General features: G+C 44.1%; 1 protein-coding gene across 1 annotated transcript in view; it reads left to right on the top strand.

Moving 5' to 3' along the window:
- The window catches only part of LOC124553493, a 571,696-nt gene that overhangs the window by 518,692 nt on the left and 31,631 nt on the right, over window positions 1-21,373 (top strand). The window contains exon 2 of the mRNA XM_047127348.1: window positions 12,995-15,798. Coding sequence (XP_046983304.1) covers window positions 13,029-15,798 — 2,770 coding nt within the window. The 5' untranslated portion in view covers window positions 12,995-13,028. The remainder of the gene's footprint in view (window positions 1-12,994; window positions 15,799-21,373) is intronic.

Here is a 21,373-nt window from a genome sequence, read left to right as displayed (position 1 = left end):
AATTCTAAATAGCCTTTCGCTCCCTGTATTTTACGCCTGCCACCTTCAGAATTTGAAAGAGAGTATTCCAGTTAACATTGTCAAAAGCTAACCTTAAGTCTACAAATGCTAGAAACGTAGGTTTGCCTTTTCTTAATCTTTCTTCTAAGATAAGTCGTAAGGTCAGTATTGCCTCACGTGTTCCAACATTTCTACGGAATCCAAACTGATCTTCCCCGAGGTCGGCTTCTACCAGTTTTTCCATTCGCCTATAAAGAATTCGCGTTAGTATTTTGCACCTGTGACTTATTAAACTGATAGTTCGGTAATTTTCACATCTGTCAACACCTGCTTTCTGTGGGATTGGAATTATTATATTCTTCTTGAAGTCTGAGGGTATTTCGCCTGTCTCATACATCTTGCTCACCAGATGGTAGAGTTTTGTCATGACTGGCTCTCCCAAGGCCATCAGTAGTTCTAATGGAATGTTGTCTGCATCTCAAGTACTTACACATATTTCATAACCGATATTTAGCAAATTCGAAGAATTCACTGCACGAATACGAAAAAATTCGTACCAACTTCCTGCTATACTAATAACATAGCCTACCAGCTCACACAAGCTTCCAAAATTCACATATTTGATTTCAAAGTTGTTGAAACTTGTTTCCATTTCTGACTCACATTACCGTTTAAAGAGATAGCACATTTAATTGCATCATTTTAACTACAAACTTCCTCATATAATTCGTTCACACAATCTAACTGGACCGTTCCCCAATTTCATGCATGTCAGTGAATCTTATGTCCCTTTTTAGGCGTAGTGGAAATAAACAAACTACCATCTCACCTACATCTACGTGATTAAGTGCCTGGCAGAGGGTTCAATGAACCACCTTCAAGCTGTATCTCTACCGTTCTACTATCGGGAGGCGCGCGGGAAAAACGAGCACTTAAATTTTTCTGTGCGAGCCCTGATTTTTCTTAGTTTATCGTGATGATCATTTCTCCCTATGTAGGTGGGTGCCAACAGAATGTTTTCGCAATCGAAAGAGAAAACTGATGATTGAAATTTCATGAGAAGATCCCGTCGCAACGCAAATCGCCTTTGTTTTAATGATTGCCACTCCAATTCACGTATCATGTCTTTGACACTACCTCCCCTATTTCGCGATAATACAAAACGAGCTGCCCTTCTTTGTACTTTTTCGATGTCATCCGTCAGTCCCACCTGATGCGGATCCCACACCGCACAGCAGTACTGCAGAATAGGGCGGACAAGCGTGGTGTAAGCAGTCTCTTTAGTACACCTGTTGCACCTTCTAAGTGTTCTGGCAATGAATCGCAGTCTTTAGTTTGCTCTACCCACAATATTATCTATGTGATCGTACCAATTTAGGTTATTTGTAATTGTAATCCCTAAGTATTTAGTTGAATATACAGCCTTCAGATTTGTGTGACTTATCGCGTAATCGAAATTTAGCTGATATCTTTCAGTACTCGTGTGAATAACTTCACACTTTTCCTTATTCGTTTGCCACTTTTCGCACCGTACAGATATCTTATCTAAATCATTTTGCAATTCGGTTTGCTCGTCTCATGACGGTAAACGGCAGCATCATCCGCAAACAATCTAAGACGGCTACTCAGATTGTCTCCTATGTCTCCTATGTCGTTACTATAGATCAGGAACAATACAGGGCCTATAACACTTCCTTGGGGAACGCCGGATATTACTTCTGTTTTACTCTATGTCTTTCCGCCTATTAGTACGAACTGTGACCTTTCTGACAGGAAATCACGAATCCAGTCGCACAACTGAGGCGATACTCCGTAGGCACGCAGTTTGGTTGGAAGACGCTTCTGAGGAACGGTGTCGAAAGCCTTCTGGAAATCCTAAAAATGTGGAATCAATTTGACATCCCATGTCTATAGGACTTATTACGTCACGACTATAAAGAGCTAGTTGTGTTTCACACGTGCTGACTATGTTTCAGTAAATCGTTTTCTTCGAGGTACTTCATAATGTTCGAATACAGTATATGTTCCAAAACCCTACTGCAGATCGACATTAGTGATATGGGCCTGTAATTCAGCGGATTACTCCTATTTCTCTTTTTGGGTGGTGGTAGGTCATTTAAAACTTCCAACAAAATCGTTCACACATCTTGGCGCCAATATGTTCGTTATGATAAGTTCACCTTCAGTTCGCCCTCAAGACATTTCCTTTGTCACATGAGATTCACTGAACACGCTTTTTGAGAGTTTGATCGCACAGTCCATGCTGCTATAGCTTAGATTGTCTTGTACCGTGTGGTAGACTAATGAAAGCTCATTAGCAGTGGTTTTCACGTCGTTGTTAGGCCTTTGCTAGGGTTAGGAGAGCTGAAGAAAGCAGTTGTCTTGGATGAAGCAGTGGCATCACGTGCTTTGCTTTTGTGACCCACGATCAAATACAAGGAGCTAACTCAGGAAATTGCCAATTACTAATTACTACGTCCTGAGCAGTAAGATATATTCTTTTAGAATGCATAGTAATAATGTATTACCTGTAGTGCGATACTAAACTCACGTTTACATGTGAGCAGTTTGTTTTATAAGCATTTGACCGTGCTGGTCCAATCCACGAATGAAAAGCTTCCATTTCGTAGGATATGTGCACATACGCTTTTTTTTTGTGGCGTTATGGCTTTGTCCTCGCTGCCCATCATATAATCGCGAACAACGTTTCGCAGTAAGCAGTGCAACTGAAACGAAGTCACATCTAATTGCCAGGCGTCTGTTGACCATTTCTAAGATAATCCATACACATAGTGTCGACATAGAGGGTGATTCACGAAGATATGCAAATATTTTAATATGTTATTCTGCAAGTAAAACTAAAGGAAAAAGTTCATATAAACATAGGTCCGCAAATGTTTAGTTACGGAGCTATGGGTAATAAAAGATTTTGCCTGAAATTTAGCAACTTGGCTAACCATCGCAAATCTGTACGAGTTTAAAGTACGAGGTGCATTCAAGTTCTAGGGCCTCCGATTTTTTTTCTAATCAACTACTCACCCGAAATCGATGAAACTGGCGTTACTTCTCGACGTAATCGCCCTGCAGACGTACACATTTTTCACAACGCTGACGCCACGATTCCATGGCAGCGGCGAAGGCTTCTTTAGGAGTCTGTTTTGACCACTGGAAAATCGCTGAGGCAATAGCAGCACGGCTGGTGAATGTGCGGCCACGGAGAGTGTCTTTCATTGTTGTAAAAAGCCAAAAGTCACTAGGAGCCAGGTCAGGTGAGTAGGGAGCATCAGGAATCACTTCAAAGTTGTTATCACGAAGAAACTGTTGCGTAACGTTAGCTCGATGTGCGGGTGCGTTGTCTCGGTGGAACAGCACACGCGTAGCCCTTCCCGGACGTTTTTGTTGCAGTGCAGGAAGGAATTTGTTCTTCCAAACATTTTCGTAGGATGCACCTGTTACCGTAGTGCCCTTTGGAACGCAATGGGTAAGTATTACGCACTCGCTGTCCCAGAACGTGGACACCATCATTTTTTCAACACTGGCGGTTACCCGAAATTTTTTTGGTGGCGGTGAATCTGTGTGCTTCCATTGAGCTGAGTGGCGCTTTGTTTCTGGATTGAAAAATGGCATCCACGTCTCATCCATTGTCACAACCGACGAAAAGAAAGTCCCATTCGTGCTGTCGTTGTGCGTCAACATTGCTCGGCAACGTGCCACACGGGCAGCTGTGTGGTCGTCCGTCAGCATTCGTGGCTCCCACCTGGATGACACTTTTCGCATTTTCAGGTCGTCATGCAGGATTGTGTGCACAGAACCCACAGAAATGCCAACTCTGGAGGCGATCTGTTCAACAGTCATTTGGCGATCCCCCAAAAAATTCTCTCTACTTTCTCGATCGTGTCGTCAGACCGGCTCGTGAGAGCCCGAGGTTGTTTCGGTTTGTTGTCACACGATGTTCTGCCTTCATTAAACTGTGGCACCCACGAACGCACTTTCGACACATCCATAACTCCATCACCACATGTCTCCTTCAACTGTTGATGAATTTCAATTGGTTTCACACCATGCAAATTCAGAAAATGAATGATTGCACGCTGTTCAAGTAAGGAAAACGTCGCCATTTTAAGTATTTAAAACAGTTCTCATTCTCGCCACTGGCGGTAAAATTCCATCTGCCGTATGGTGCTGCCATCTCTGGGACATATTGACAATGAACGCGGCCTCATTTTAAAACAATGCGCATGTTTCTATCTCTTTCCAATCCGGAGAAAAAAAATCTGAGGCCTTAGAACTTGAATGCACCTCGTAAAGCACGATTTCCATTTACTTTGTCGTTACTGGTCTGGTGAGTCTAATAAAACGTCTCCCAGAGGTGCATCTGCGGTAGTTTTCCAGAACATCGAGAGAAGCAAAGAAGTAATATCGTAAAATTTTTAATGTGTTATGTACTTTGGCCCAATTTGTTCTTTTAGGTTCCAGACAATTGCACAAAGTTTTCAACAGAAGTTGTAGAGAATTTAACTTCGGAAAAATGATGGTACTAACGTTAACTGAAACTGTACTACTGTGTCAGATAATCTGCTTTTATTAATACTATTGCACACGTGAATTCATGTTAAACCAGAAAAAACAAAGCTCTAACGTTAACTGAAACTGTACTATTGTGTCAGATAATCTGCTTTTATTAATACTATTGCACACGTGAATTCATGTTAAACCAGAAAAAACAAAGCTCAGTGTTAAGGAAGTTGTACAGTGTGCATACAATTTCACAATACATTCACAATAAATGTTCAGAAACATCTCCACAGAGTTCAATGCATTTAACTGCACGTGTACGAACAGGTTTTGTTGCTCGTTTCAGTTTCACAGGTTTGTTCTTAAATTCGTCTGTAGCATTCATAATGCGAGCAAGTAATGCCTCACGTTTATGACTTGGTCCTGTTGTTATGTTCTTTCACTGAACAAAACAGAGAACTAACTCGACCGAAACAACTCACTAAGGGTTGCCAACAATCTTTCTTCCTTCTTTTGTCATTTGTTGAGCAGCTAAGTCTGCTTCACGTACACGAAGCTCATCCAGTTTCCGCAGTCCTTTAGCTGTGTTCTGTCCAAATCTTACTCTTAACTTCTCCAGAACCTTACGTCTCTCATATTTCGAACCATTAAAAGTTATTACAGCATCAGACACTGCTAACCTCAGAGTCATAAGGCCAACAAATACATTTTTAGGCACCCGGCACCACACAGCATTATTGAAGGACTCATTCACATGCTGGGTATTCCCATGTAAACACTTAGTACCTCAGGATTTGCCAAATCTCTGTAAACAGGTTTGACTGCCTCCACTACTGCCAAAGGAATGCAATGTATATATGTAAATTCATGCAGGGTGCTAGATAATTCAGCTTGCCTGTATTCTTAATGCAAAGTAAACAAATTTACTTGTATAATAATCTTTGCTTCTCTGTATGTTCTGGAAAACTACTGCAGATACACGTCTGGGATATTGTTTATTAGATTCACCAGACTAGTAACAACAAAATAAATGAAAATCTTGCTTTGCTTTAACCTCGTACAGTTTTTCGATGGTTTCATATTTGCGAAGTTGCTAAATTTCAGGCAAAATGTTTTACTAGCCGTAACTCGGTAACTAAACATTTGCGGACTTAAGTTTATATGAACTTTTGTCTTTACTTTGTAATGTTATTTGCGCCTCACTTTTTTCTTTAACTAATTTGTGCCTGATTTTATTCTGAGAAGCTCAGTTCAAAAATGGTTCAAATGGCTCTGAGCACTATGGGACTTAACATTTGAGGTCATCAGTCCCCTAGAGCTTAGAACTACTTAAACCTAACTAACCTAAGGACATCACACACATCCATGCCCGAGGCAGGATTCGAACCTGCGACCGTAGCGGTTGCGCGGTTCCAGACTGAAGCGCGTAGAACCGCTCGGCCACAACGGCCCGTGAAGCTCAGTAATGAATGTAAATACCGTAAATGTAAATGTGATTCAAAAAGTATTCGAAGTGAAGTGCAGCTGAACAGGAAGAAACTCTTTAGTGCGCAATCTCCGCAATGATAGAGAATCTTTGAGTATGGACTCTAAAAAAAAAGACAATTGATTTTATTAATAAAAAGACTGTTAATCTGTATCTTGTGGGCGTGTTGCTAGGCCGTCGCTCAGAACGTATTGTTACATTTAATGAAAATTGATGTTTTAGTGATAAAACCGAGTGAAGTATGGGCAAGAGTTGCCAAACATTTATGTATACAAATTTTCTGGAAGTTAAAAATAGAAATATCTTGTTTTTGGAAAAGGAGGTTGTGGTGCGCTTACTGTAAGACCTTCGGTACACGCACCATCAGATTATTTGACTGGTCGCTCTAGTGAAGTAGGCGAGTGTCAGCAATATGTCTCGTGTTCTTATCGTGGCGTGTTTATCTTCTGCCGTTAGGTCAGACGATAGAAATGCCACTTGCACGCTTAGAGTAGCAGATTGACGGTGACCAACTTTAAACAGAACTTGATTAATTTTCACACACATTTATTAAAATAATAACAAGCATAAAAATAACTTAACTTGGTTCTGGATGCTGTTTACAATTGACAATCTGAAGTTCCTTTGGTCTTGTTATGTTAATCTTATTCTCACATATCTCTGATACTTGACAAAGTGTCTATACATTTATCTTCATGGCTATGTACAGGAATATGATAATCTTATTAGGCGCAGACTGAAACTTGACTATAGACTGGTACAGACTGACAGATCTGAGGTGTGTACACTCGTTATAATACCTCGAGCGTTCAGGTATCACTGCGCGAGTGTGATCCGCGAGGATAAAAGGTTCTACGTCAGCAGCAAATCTCCTTGGCTGCGTTACATATTAATACGCGGATCGGTGGAAGCAGAATTTGGTCCGTCTCTAAGGCAGCGCCATCTCGTAGTGTGGAGACGGCGCTGTTGTGCTTAGCGGGGCGCGCTCTAGTGGGAAAGTTGTGTACGCTCTGACTACGCGGAACTAAGTACACAACAAAGGTGAACCTCATTGTCGTCCCGGTCTATCAGTCGACAGAATTGTAAGTGTACAAGGTTCACTAAAATTCAGGAAAAGAAATGCATTCTCTATAGTTTTCATTCAATAACTAACAACCTCTCATAATTTGCAGTAATTGGATTATGTTCTTGTACAACAGTATGGTGCTGAACTCCACTGACCAATTTTGATGTAGCAGGAGATGTAGTTTGAAGGAAGTTTGTGTGCCGAGCAGTCACCTTTTCTCACGAAAAGCAGATTGCTGTTTGATCTTATTTACTTACTACAGTGGTGCCTTAGGTATGAAAAGCTACGAAAACTTGGCCTCAAAGCTATCCGCAATACGGCCAATTAAGAGAGTCGTATTTTAAACCTTAAAGTACAATAACTTCCTCCAAATTGTAATACGTCACCAACTGGTGCAGAAACTGATCATTCAAGGAGGCAGCAACCAAACTGCCAGTTATTACTTAAAGTAAAAATCCCAATCAAAAATCAATCTCTCTCTCTCTCTCTCTCTCTCGAAACACATATACAAATATTGATATTATTATTTAAAAAAAAGTCATTTTACAAGTTTTATAGTCGTTTTGTCGCCACTTCCCCCCAATGATTTTAGAAATTCTGATTCATTTTTTTCTATCCCTTCTCCCTCGTTTGGTCTTAATCCCTCCGAAGCTCTCTTAAATTCTGATTCTATGTTATTCTACAACATGTTAAAATACTTGGATATCTTCGTGAATCTCCCTGTATAATCAGTTTCTTTTTGTTATTGTTTTAGGGCGCAAAACTGCTATGGTCATTAGCGCCCGGTCTATGACGTAGGAAAAGGTAAAAAACCGAAACTGGAAACCAGCAGCAATGGGAGCGAAACTCAAAAACGTAGGGAAACTAAAAACAGAAGGAAAGCTTAAAAAACCACTATGGAAGGGGGGTTGTTTGTCCCCAAAAAGAGATTCAAATGACTGACGTCATCTCACCGGCACTAATAAACTCCAGAACGCGATCGGCTGAGCGCATCTCATCTGCTGAAATGGAAGATAAATCAGGCGACAACTGTAGACGGTCGGGTAATGGAGTAAAATAGGGGCACTCTAGTAAAAGGTGTTGTCTCTGCTGTCCAACGTTGTATTCTGACCTTGCACGCATAATTTAAATGCTTGAAACAATTGCAATCTCTGGCGTAATAAAGTTAGAAACTGGAGAAAAACGCTTGATGAGCCTGAAAATACGGGAGCCTGGAGATTTTGAAGAAATGTGTTCAAATACGGGAGATCCCGGGAAATACGGGCGATGTGGTCACCCTAATCTGGATGGCGCAGTCCAGCTCTCGTAGCTGCAGACACGTAGAGCGGCTCGGGTTGTGCGCGCGACCCCTGTGAACTGCCGAAGATTGGCTGGCAATGGGGCACCGCCGTGTTGACGTCTCCAGCCCGACCCGCCGCTGGGAAAGAGGGCGCCTTGCTCCTGCCTCTGATGACGTAGCACAGCCAGCCGGATAGCCACGTGCAACCAGCTCTGCCACAAACACCGCTCCACGCTCTATTCTTTCAAGAATCGAACTCCCGCGTACGAGGGGTGACTGGAAACTAAAGCTAGGTATACAGGGTGAGTCACCTAACGTTACCGCTGGATATATTTCGTAAACCACATCAAATACTGACGAACCGATTCCACAGACCGAACGTGAGGAGAGGGGCTAGTGTAATTGGTTAATACAAACCATACAAAAATATGCACGGAAGTATGTTTTTTAACACAAACCTACGTTTTTTTAAATGGGACCCCGTTAGCTTTGTTAGCACATTTGAACATATAAACAAATACGTAATCAGTGCCGTTTGTTGCATTGTAAAATGTTAATTAGATCCGGAGATATTGTAACCTAAAGTTGACGCTTGTGTACCACTCCTCCGCTGTTCGATCGTGTGTATCGGAGAGCACCGAATTACGTAGGGATCCAAAGGGAACGGTGATGGACCTTAGGTACAGAAGAGACTGGAATAGCACATTACGTCCACATGCTAACACCTTTTTATTGGTCCTTTTCACTGACGCGCATGTACATTAACTCGGGTGATGCTAAGAGATTAGGAAATGAGACACAAAGTAGTAAAGGAGTTTTGCTATTTGGGGAGCAAAATAACTGGTGATGGTCGAAGAAGAGAGGATATAAAATGTAGACTCGCAATGGCAAGGAAAGCGTTTCTGAAGAAGAGAAATTTGTTAACATGGAGTATAGAGTTTAGTGTCAGGAAGTCTTTTCTGAAAGTATTTGTACAGAGTGTATGGAAGTGAAACATGGACGATAATAAGTTTGTACAAGAAGAGAATAGAAGCTTTCGAAATGTGGTGCTACAGAAGAATGCTGAAGATTAGATGGGTAGATCATATAACTAATGAGGAGGTATTGAATAGGATTGGGGAGAAGAGAAGTTTGTGGGACAACTTGACTAGAAGAGGGGATCTGTTGGTAGGACATGTTCTGAGGCATCAAGGGATCACCAATTTAGTATTGGAGGGCAGCGTGAAGGGTAAAAATCGTAGAAGGAGACCAAGAGATGAATACACTACACAGATTCAGAAGGATGTAGGCAGCAGTAGGTACTGGGAGATGAAGAAGCTTGCACAGGATAGAGTAGCATGGAGAGCTGCATCAAACCAGTCTCAGGACTGAAGACCACAACAACAACAGGTAAGTGACCAAAGACTGTTGTGGCAGCATAATTTACCTCCTTCTGAGCCAAAGTTAGATTTAACCTTGAGTAGTGAAGATCATCCTTTCTCCTAGTGTTGTAGCCATGTACACTGCTATTACTTTTGAATTCGTTCGGATTGTTAATAACAAATTTTTTAAGTGAGTATATGTATTGTGAGGCTACGGTGAAGATCTCTAGCTCTTAAATAAGTGTCAGCAGGATGAGCTTGGATGAGCTCCAGCAGTTATTCTGATTACGCGCTTTTGTGAAATGAACACACTTTTACTCAGTGGTGAGTTACCCCAGAATATGATGCCATGCAAAAGCAGAGAATGAAAATAGGCGTGGTAAGCTAATTTACTCAGATGTATATCGCGAAAATTTGCAATGACCCTAATAGCATAAGTAGCTGAACTCAAACGTCTCAGCAGATCCTCAGTGTGTTTTTTCCAGTTCAACCCCTCATCAATGCATACACCTAGAAATTTTGAATATTCTACCGTAGCTACCGATTTCTGATCGAAGTCTATATTTATTAAAGGTGTCATTGCATTTACTGTGTGTAGCTATATATTCTGTGTTTTGGCAAAGTTTAATGAGAGCCAATTTGCAGAGAACCACTTAATCATTTTCTGACAGACATCGTTTACAATTTCACCAGTTAATTCTTGTCTGTCGGGTCTGATGGCTATACTTGTATCATCGGCAAAAAGTACCAGTTTTGTATCTTCGTGAATATAGAATGGCAAGCCATTAATATATATTAAGAACAGCAGAGGACCCAAGACCGAATCTTGCGGTACCCCACCCCGCACACGTGAGAATTTTCCACTACCAGACAGCTCGAGTGTAATTAAAAAAAGCAAGGGAAAATTTGGAAATTTGTGGTAAGGTTCTGTGGGACAAAACTGATGAGGTCATCGGTCCCTAGGCTTACACACTACTTAATTCGACTTAAACCAACTTAGGCTAAGGACTACACACACACACACACACACACACACACACACACACACACACACACCTATGCCCGAGAGAGGACTCGAACCTTCGACGGGGGTAGACGCGCGCGAACCATGGCAAGGCACCACTGACCGCGCGGCTATCCGGCGCGGCAAAAGCAAGGGGTAAGGCCGGTATTACACTATCAAACTCCTTTGTCCAATATCTTTGTCAAAGAAATTTGATGCTTAATAGGGAACTTTGTCAAATGCCGTCGGTTCAAATGGCTCTGAGGACTATGGGACATTACTTCTGAGGTCATCAGTCCCCTGGAACTTAGAACTACTTAAACCTAATTAACCTATGGGCATCGCACGCACCCGTGCCCGAGGCAGGATTCGAACCTGCGACCGTAGCGGTCGCGCGGTCCCACACTGTAGCGGGAATGGATGTGTGTGATATCCTTAGGTTAGTTAGGTTTAAGTAGTTCTAAGTTCTAAGGGACCGACGACCTCAGATGTTAAGTCCCATAGTGCTTAGAGCCATTTGAATCACTGCTGGCGGCTCACCTCCAACTGCCTAACGCTACGCGCTGTTCACATCCAACTGCCCAACACTACAATAGCGAATGTTCCAACAATGCCACCCAGCCACACACTGCACACAGCACAGTCAGTGATTTTCATACGGAGCGCTACGTGGCGTTACCAGCCTCGTGACGTAGGTGGGTAGGCAGAGTGGGGACGCGCTCGCTTGCTCTTCAGTTTACCGACAGACTACATGTTTGTTGGGCCTAGTGTTTGTGATAGATTAAAGTAGATGACTTGTTCGATATACACTACTGGCTATTAAAATTGCTACAACAAGAAGAAATGCAGATGATAAACGGGTATTCATTGGACCAATATATTATACTACAACTGACATGTGATTACGTTTTCACGCAATTTGGGTGCATAGATCCTGAGAAATCAGTACGCAGAACCACCACCTCTGGCCATAATAACGGCGTTGATACGCCTGGGCATTGAGTCAAACAGAGCTCGGATGGCGTGTACAGGTACAGCTGCCCGTGCAGCTTCAACACGATACCACAGTTCATCAAGAGTAGTGAATGGCGTATTGTGACGAGCCAGTTGCTCGGCCACCATTGACCAGACGTTTTCAGTTGGTGAGAGATCTGGAGAATGTGCTGGCCAGGGCAGCACTCGAACATTTTCTGTATCCAGAAAGTCCTGTACAGGGCCTGCAACATGTGGTCGTGCATTATCCTGCTGAAATGTAGGGTTTCGCAGGGATCGAATGAAGGGTAGAGCCACGTGTCGTAACACATCTGAGATGTAACGTCCACTGTTCAAAGTGCCGTCGTTGCGAACAAGAGGTGACCGAGACGTGTAACCAGTGGCACCCCATACCATCACACCGGGTGATACGCCAGTATGGCGATGACGAAATACACGCTTCCAATGTGCATTCACCGCGATGTCGCCAAACACGGATGCGACCATCGTGATGCTGTAAACACAACCTGGATTCGTTCGAAAAAAGGACGTTTTGCCATTCGTGCACCCACGTTCGTCGTCGAGTACACCATCGCAGGCGCTCCTGTCTGTGATGCAGCGCCAAGGGTAACCGCAGCCACGGTCTCCGAGCTGATAGTCCATGCTGTTGCAAACGTCGTCGAACTGTTCGTGCAGATGGTTGTTGTCTTGCAAACGTCCCCATCTGTTGACTCAGGGATCGAGACGTGGCTGCACGATCCGTTACAGCCATGCATATAAGATGCCTGTCATCTCGACTGCTAGTGATACGAAGCCGTTGGGATCCAGCACGGCGTTCCGTATTACCCTCCTGAACCCACCGATTCCATATTCTGGTAACAGTCATTGGATCTCGACCAACGCGAGCAGCAATGTCGCGATACCATAAACCGCATTCGCTTTAGGTTACAATCCGACCTTTATCAAAGTCGGAAACGTGATGGTACCCATTTCTCCTCCTTACACGAGGCATCACAACAACGTTTCACCAGGCAACGCCGGTCAACTGCTGTCTGTGTATGAGAAATCGGTTGGAAACTTTCTTCATGTCAGCACGTTGTAGGTGTCGCCAGCGGCGCCAACCTTGTGTGAATGCTCTGAAAAGCTAATCATTTGCAAATCACAGCATCTTCTTCCCGTCGGTTAAATTTCACGTCTGTAGCACGTCATCTTCGTGGTGTAGCAACTTTAATGGCCAGTAGTGTATGTAGCAGTATAGAGGCGTAGTGTGTGTGAAATAATGTTGAAGTAACGCTGCTTTCGTTGTTTCCAGGCGTGGATAACGCATCGAGAACCTGGAGCGACGCATGGACGGTGCCGGCAGGGATAGCGGAGGGGCAGCGCCACTGACGCACACGTCGACGTCGCCTCCAGCTGCGACACAGCATCCCGAACCGTCGACTGACGTCACACGCCACGACGGACCTAGCGAGAAGGCAGCCAGCGCCGACGACGTTTCGGCCCCCGAGTCGGGGAACTGTGACGAACCAGAGAAAAACCCAACAGCACGCAAAGGCGGGGTCGGTGGAGACGCTCGAGACGTTTCGCTGGCAGACGTCGGTCAACCTCAGGCACAAGTTACAGACGGAGGTGTGTCTACAGTCCCGCCGTTCGGCTACTACCTCCGCAGGAAGACTGCGTTCGTCAACGTCGAGAGGATCAAGAGATTCCTCGCCAGCTCTTTGGAGTCGTCGGAGGAGGAGGGGGAAAGTGTCGGTGTTGGTGCTTCGTCCGAGCAAAACAAAGGTGCAAATTCAGACGGTGGTGCTCGTGAAGAGGTTGCTGCTGCCAGAGTGAGTTTTAGTGGTGATCAGGAAACACAGGCCAGCTCCCAGAGTGGGTCGCCGACACAAGACCCAACTGACAGAAATTCGGGCACATTTGGAGAAAACAGACATTTGACAGATGGTATAGTTACTGTTACTGAATCGTACAAAAATTCTGGATCAGTTAATGCTCGTGATTCCCAGCCTACTGAAAGTGAGACTCAGATTCAAAAGCTCGTAGGTGAACCGATAAGAGTAGTCGTCACTGAACGGAGCTTCCAAGAAACTTCGTGTGTAGAGAAGGAGGCTATCCTATGTGAAAAGGTTGGTGCAATTGGGAGCTGCAACAGTCCCGAAGAACATCAATCTCGTATTGGGGACTCTGCTGTAACTACATCTCCTGTCATTGCTACAGCTGAGAGAGGAGAAGAACTGAAATCTAGAAATAGCAGTACAGCTAGTATTGGAAGTGAAAAGGAGCCAGTGTTCCCACCTGCTGGACAAGAAGATACACCCAAAGGAGGTCAGGTGCTGCAACAGCAAGCCCATACAGGGTCTATCTCCTCGCCAGGAAACAGTCCAGAATCATCTGCTAGTGGCGCTCTGGTTTCGGCCTTGAAGAATGGCAAGAAGAAGCTGGTGAAGAGGGTGTCATTTGCTGATGAAGGATCAGACAGGAAATCCCTGGTCGAAGAGTTTGAACTCAGGGAGGAAGAACCAGTGAAGCAGCAAGAGAAGAGAGAAAAGCCCTCGCCTCCACCACGGACTGTACCAGCTCCTGCACCGCGTAGCGAGAAGCCTAGCCCGGAAACCGCTGCCGGTCGGCCACAGCGTCTGGTGCTCCAGAAGACTGAAGGGGGAGTTGCTAGGCTGGTGAGAGTAACTTGGCTCGACAGTTCCAGCCAAGGAGAGGCGAAGAAGAGGGAGGAAGAACCGGAGCTCCAGGCGTCCAACCCACAAGAGAGATTAGTGTCCGAAGAGGCTCGAGGTCCGTCCAGTCAGCATACGGGGACAGTAGACGGTGAGATCGCTGCAAAGCTTCCGACGTCTCCGGCGAGGATCTTTGTATTTCCAGATCAGCACACTTCGAGTCATCCCCAGGACCCTGGCCCTTCGGGAGGTATCTGGAGGCGAGACAGCACACCTGCAAGCGACGACGTCTTCTTGTCGCCAACTGAGGAGGCTGAATTTGCCTCCAGTGGCAGACCATTCAGTAGCTTTGTCAGTTCTGCCCTCACTGACAGACCAGCAGAGCCTGAACCAGTGGATGTCTTGTCTGCGGGAGACAGCGTAGTGTCCATTTCTGACTCGAGCGGGGCCAGCGACTCTAGAGAAAGCCTCTACACAGATAGTGCTTCTGGGTACCCCTCCAGCAGTGATAGTGCTTTTGTTGATCTCGCACCAGCAGAAGATCCAGAGGACGAGGAAGGAGAAGAGGATAGTGAGGCTGATGATCAGTGGCAACAAGACAGCAGTTCTGGGAGCAGTGACGACGAATTTGATGAAAGCAGTGGGTGCCCCGAGGAGCTGGTGACACAGGTTGATCCGAATTATCTGGTTCCAGCAGTAAGTGGTGACCCCAAACCTGATGTACTACCGGAAGGAGAATTTTGGAGTGAAGCAAGTGTTGTCGAAGACAGATCTCTGAGGCAGGATAGTGTGGTTGGATCTGAGCAGAGATACTGTCCCGTGGAGAATGGTGGCTTGAAAAGGGCTAGTGGAGATTTGGCTCCTGGTGCTACTCCCTTGTCAGTTAAGGAAGTACTTCTTTCAGGAGTAGTCAAGAGCGAAACTGGAGCAGCTGCCTCTTACCTCACTGAAGTAGAGCAGGTTGGTTATAGTGGCTTCCCTTTAGACGGGAAGGCAGTTGACTGTGTTTCGAGTCAAGAGAGGTGCATCACACTAAACTACGTGAACTTGGAGGCGGGGAAAGGTCGCGAAGTGAGTGTCAGGGACCAGGATTTTGGTGGAGGAAAGGCCGGCTTAGAGAGGCACGACAGCTCGCAGCTGCCGCCCACACCACCACCCAGCCCAGTAGAGGGCGAGGAGTGGGAGGGCGACGCTCCAAGGGCAGGCCCTTCGAGGGCGCACCCTCTGCAGGAGGAGCAGGGGGTTCTAGATACGCAGTGCCTTAGAGAGGCGTCCACAACGGGGTCCAAAGGCTCCAAAGAACAGTCTGCCGGAATCTTGCCAATACCGGAGGAAGGAGGGGAGAACGGAGGGAGAGAGAACAGGATCGAGGAACCAGACACTGAGAGGGATGAAAACTGTGCGAAGCAACGATCACAAGAGGGACAGCTCACGAAGCAAGGTAAGGCGACAAACTATATCTCTGTAGTAGATACGTCGTTACGATCTAAGATTTGAAAGCTCGTGGCAGATCTAAACTGCACTACATCATCATCTTCCTTCGTTATTAATGTGCAGTCGACATTCTTGGCAAGTCTTCTCCATCTTACTCCATTTTCCTCACTTTCATAATTTCCTTTTCCTTAGAGACTCAGAGGGCCATAGACACGTGTTCCCAGGTAGATGCCGTGTTTCTTGACTTCCGCAAGGCGTTCGATACAGTTCCCCACAGTCGTTTAATGAACAAAGTAAGAGTATATGGACTATCAGACCAATTGTGTGATTGCATTGAGGATTTCCTAGATAGCAGAACGCAGCATCTCGTTCTCAATGGAGAGATGTCTTCCGAAGTAAGGGTGATTTCAGGTGTGCCGCAGGGGAGTGTCGTAGGACCGTTGCTATTCACAATATACACAAATGACCTTGTGGATGACATCGGAAGTTCACTGAGGCTTTTTGCGGATGATGCTGTGGTATATCGAGAGTTTGTAACAATGGAAAATTGTACTGAAATGCAGGAGGATCTGCAGCGAATTGACGCATGGTGCAGGGAATGGCAATTCAGTCTCAATGTAGACAAGTGTAATTTGCTGCGAAGACATAGAATGATAGATCCCCTATCATTTAGCTACGAAATAGCAGGTCAGCAACTGGAAGCAGTTAATTCCATAAATTATCTGGGAGTAGGCATTAGGAGTGATTTAAAATGGAATGACCCTATAAAGTTGATCGTCGGTAAAGCAGATGCCAGACCGAGATTCATTGGAAGAATCCTAAGGAAATGCAAGCCGAAAACAAAGGAAGTAGGTTACAGTATGCTTGTTCGCCCACTGCTCGAATACTGCTCAGCAGTGTGGGATCCGTACCAGATAGGGTTGATAGAAGAGACAGAGAATGTCCAACGGAGAGCAGCGCGTTTCGTTACAGGGTCATTTAGTAATCGAGAAAGCGTTATGGAGACGATAGATAAACTCCAGTGGAAGACTCTGCAGGAGAGACGCTCAGTAGCTCGGTACGGGCTTTTGTTAAAGTTTCGAGAAGAGTCGAGCAGTATATTGCTCCCTCCTACGTATATCTCGCGAAGAGACCTTGAGGATAAAATCAGAGAGATTAGAGCCCACACAGAAGCATACCGACAATCCTTCTTTCCACGAACAGTACGAGACTGGAATAGAAGGGAGAAGCGATAGAGGTACTCAAGGTACCCTCCGCTACACACCGTCAGGTGGCTTGCGGAGTATGGATGTAGATGTAGATGTTCCTCATGGAAGTTGTCACATACACAGTCCATCCTTCTTCATGTTGGTCTTTGTCCTCCTCTGTCACCTCCTTTTACCTTTCTCTTGCCAACATACAGTTGGAAACACCATATTGCGTATTAAAACGAAGCAAGATCATGTGAGTTATTAGTTAGAATACGGAATAATATGCTTAAATAACAACTGCATGGGAGCTTCATTAAAATGCAATAATTTCAGTAGCTGTGTGTTCTAGTGGTACTTGAATTACCCAACCATTACGGCACCTCACCTGAACCTCTCGATACCAGCAATATTCTACTGTGTTTCTGTACAGTAGTTAACATATTTCTGAGACAACATTCAGATTTGATGTCATTAATGTAGAGGTACTTTGATACATCGATATGTTTGTATTGCAATGATATTATTCTTATGTGTACTCTTTCTTTTGTCACTATGATCTTTGACGTATTTGTAATTCTGAAGTTTTGGGCGCGTAAGTCATTATTAGTTTGTTAGAGAGTCGGACCTTGAGAAAGTCAAGTCTTGGACGACATGTTGGAAAGACGCATAGCGTAGTCAGCTTATAAAATGTGAACTTTAACAGTGAGGAAGATGTTTTCAAGTATGTTTTGTATTGTGAAGTGATGTTTTGTGTGTTACGTGCTATTGCAACGAAATTAATAAAAACGAAGTGTAGCTTAAATTCGGAGTGCTGATTACTTTTTTACATCGCCATTGTCCTGCAAAAGTGTAATATTCAAGAATGGTTTGTGAAACACATCTATAAAACTTTTGAATATCGCAGAATAAAACCTAGGCCTCTTTGCATCTGAGCTTGGAATCATAACCATCTAGATTTTCGACGATTGAGCCACGATTATACAACGAGACCAGCGTGGGAAACACGAAAAGATGGGTGCCCAGTTTATTCATTATAACACGAAATGACTTATTATTAACTGTGCTCTAATGACACCTGCCACATAATAACTTTGTTGTTGCCCGAAAATGCAGTATTTAGCAGCGTGAGCAACACCACAATCGTTATTAATTTTTGACTTTTGTTGTGGTAGGGTTGTTAGAGTGTCCGGTGACGGAGTCTTGTAACCCGTTGGCCCTGACTAGTATTAGCACGCAATCTGACTGCACAAAATAAAAATAAAGAATGACAAGAAATTTCCGTCAACAAAATTGATTAATGAAGTCCCCAGCATCTATGAAAGCTACGAAACAACAAAGCACAAATGTAACTGTTCTGTGTGTGGTAGTGTGACTCAACGTACATTGTCTGGCACGGTTCTTCCTCAATACGACAAGATATTTTAAACACCATTTACAATGAACTAATTGAAAAACCAGAAATACTATAATTGCACATAGAAATCAAAATTACAAGTTTAATACATGAACACGAGCCAGATGCTTTGTTGACTGAACCTGTGACCAAGAGGCATTGTCATTAAAGAAATGTGAATTTTTTTTTTTTTACCTCAATATATATTGGCGAAAAATACACTGTGATCATTGCAACATCGTCCATGTATACATTACACTAACCGAATAGCATCTACTCTCTCGTCCAACAGAACAACAACTGCCCTCGACATTCTCTGAACAACTACTGCACCAGTGGAGGCGGCGGAATAATAATCTTTGGCGCAATCTCTGGGGCTGTGACTCAGTGTAGCCACCTTTCACAATTAGTAATAACAGTTACAGTATATTGTAAGATAATTACTGTACATTTGCCTACATATTGGTACTCCTTAGTTCCGTGTAAATTGACTTTACCTGTCCAAGCAGTTCTAATAAATACACGAGATGTCGCCAGTAGACGGCACTGAGACGCTGTGCTAAACCCGCAGCGCAGGACAAGTAGTAGGAATTGTGGAAGGGGGCCAGAATGAGCGGCTGTCAGTTACACTCCAATCATATCACTTCATTTAGTTGTCCAGACATTACAGCGCAAATTCTAAGCTTGACTATCGACAGAAAACGTCTTCAATTCTAAAATGGCTGAAGGTCCATGATTTAAGTACAACTGCTATAAATTTTTTTTTAGATAGGAGGCTCTGGGCTTTAACCTTAAATAGTATTTAAGGCCAAGCGATTTAAGACTTGACTAGTCAGATTAAGTTTTTTAAAAGTAGCTGAATGCCGATAAATTTAAAACAACGTAACTACAATAACCTTTCAAAAGACAGAAGGCCCATGCTTTATGGCCAATAAGAAACCTTAATCCAAAATGGCTGAAGGCCTTTGTTTAAAGAAAAAACTGCAACCAATTTTCCAAGGCAGAAGGCCCAAAGCTTTAACCTTAAATAGCATTTAAGCCCAATGATGTAAGACTTCATACGTAAGAATCCAAAATTTTAAAGCGGCTGAATGCTCATCATTTTAAGGACAACACAACTACAATAAATTTTCAATAGGCAGAAGGCCCACAGCTTATCTAGAAAGACTGTAATACCTGATAAGTAAGATCCTTAAAACTTAAATCGGCTGAGGGCCTATGCCTTTAAAAAAAAATGGTTCAAATGGTTCTGAGCACTATGGGACTTAACATCTTAGGTCATCAGTCCCCTAGAACTTAGAACTAATTAAACCTAACTAACCTAAGGACATCACACACATCCATGCCCGAGGCAGGATTCGAACCTGCGACCGTAGCAGTCGCGCAGTTCCGGACTGAGCGCCTAGAATCGCGAGACCACCGCGGCCGGCTATGCCTTCAAAAACAATACACTACAATAACTATTCAACAGGCAGAAAGTCCACAGCTTTAACTTCCAAAAGGTAATACTTTATAAGTACGATCCTTAAAACTTAAAACGACTGAAGGCCTTTGTTTTTAAAAACACAATTACAAGCATACAATTTCCAACCATCAGCTATGAGCCATTAAAAATACACAATTAAACGCTAATAACAAAGCAGTGGAACCAATGGCGCTCAGAAGTTTCCAGGGAGCTCGATCTGCCCTTGAAATCTTAACGTTCGCTTAGGTGAGACAAGAAGTTGGCCCAACTGTACTCGATCCTCCGGCAACTCAACCAAGAGACAGTCAGGGACCCACTGACAAGACGACTTGCTAACCACCGAACAGTATACGGGAATTCCAAAGCCAAAAACGTTACAGACATAGCTGTCCACAACCAAAAGTACATTAAGCTGTCAAAAACTATGCACCATGTTGGACAGTGACAACAGGTGAGGAAAGGACACTGGCTGAATTTACGTCACCGACCAGCGCAGGTAACCGGAACACCAACGGCCACAAGGCAGAAAATTTCGCTGGTGCACTTGAATTTCAAACCAACAAATACAGTAAATTCCACCACACCGCAGCTAAATCTTCACCAACTCGAACATCTACATCCATACTCCGCAAGCCACATGGCGGTGTGTGGCGGAGGGTACCCTGAGTACCTCTATCGGTTCTCCCTTCTATTCCAGTCTCGTATTGTTCGTGGAAAGAAGGATTGTCGGTATGCCTCTGTGTGGGCTCTAATCTCTCTGATTTTATCCTCACGGTCTCTTCGCGAGATATACGTAGGAGGGAGCAATATACTGCTTGGCTCTTCGGTGACGGTATGTTCTCGAAACTTTGACAAAAGCCCGTACCGAGCTACTGAACGTCTCTCCTGCCCAGTCTTCCACTGGAGTTTATCTATCATCTCCGTAACGCTTTCGCGATTACTAAATGATCCTGTAACGAAGCGCGCTGCTCTCCGTTGGATCTTCTCTCTCTCTTCTATCAAACCTATCTGGTACGGATCCCACACTAGTGAGCAGTATTCAAGCAGTGGGCGAACAAGCATACTGTAACCTACTTCCTTTGTTTTCTGATTGCATTTCCTTAGGATTCTTCCGATGAATCTCATTCTGGCATCTGCTTTACCGACGATCAACTTCATATGATAATTCCATTTTAAATCACTCCTAATGCGTACTCCCAGATAATTTATGGAATTAACTGCTTCCACTTGCTGACCTGCTATTTTGTATCTAAATGATAAGGGATCTATCTTTCAGTGTATTCGCAGCACATTACACTTGTCTACACTGAGATTCAATTGCCACGCGTCAATTCGCTGCAGATCCTCCTGTATTTCTGTACAATTTTCCATTGTTACAACCTTTCGATACACCACAGCATCATCCGCAAAAAGCCTCAGTGAACTTCCGATGTCATCCACGAGGTCATTTATGTATATTGTGATTAGCAACGGTCCTGCGACACTCCCCTGCGGCACACCTGAAATCACTCTTACTTCGGAAGACTTCTCTCCA

This window comes from Schistocerca americana, chromosome 11 (genome assembly GCF_021461395.2).
Source record: "Schistocerca americana isolate TAMUIC-IGC-003095 chromosome 11, iqSchAmer2.1, whole genome shotgun sequence".
Classification (NCBI taxonomy): domain Eukaryota; kingdom Metazoa; phylum Arthropoda; class Insecta; order Orthoptera; family Acrididae; genus Schistocerca; species Schistocerca americana.
The sequence above is the reverse complement of the archived record's forward strand: the minus strand, read 5'-3'. Positions and strand labels throughout refer to the sequence as shown.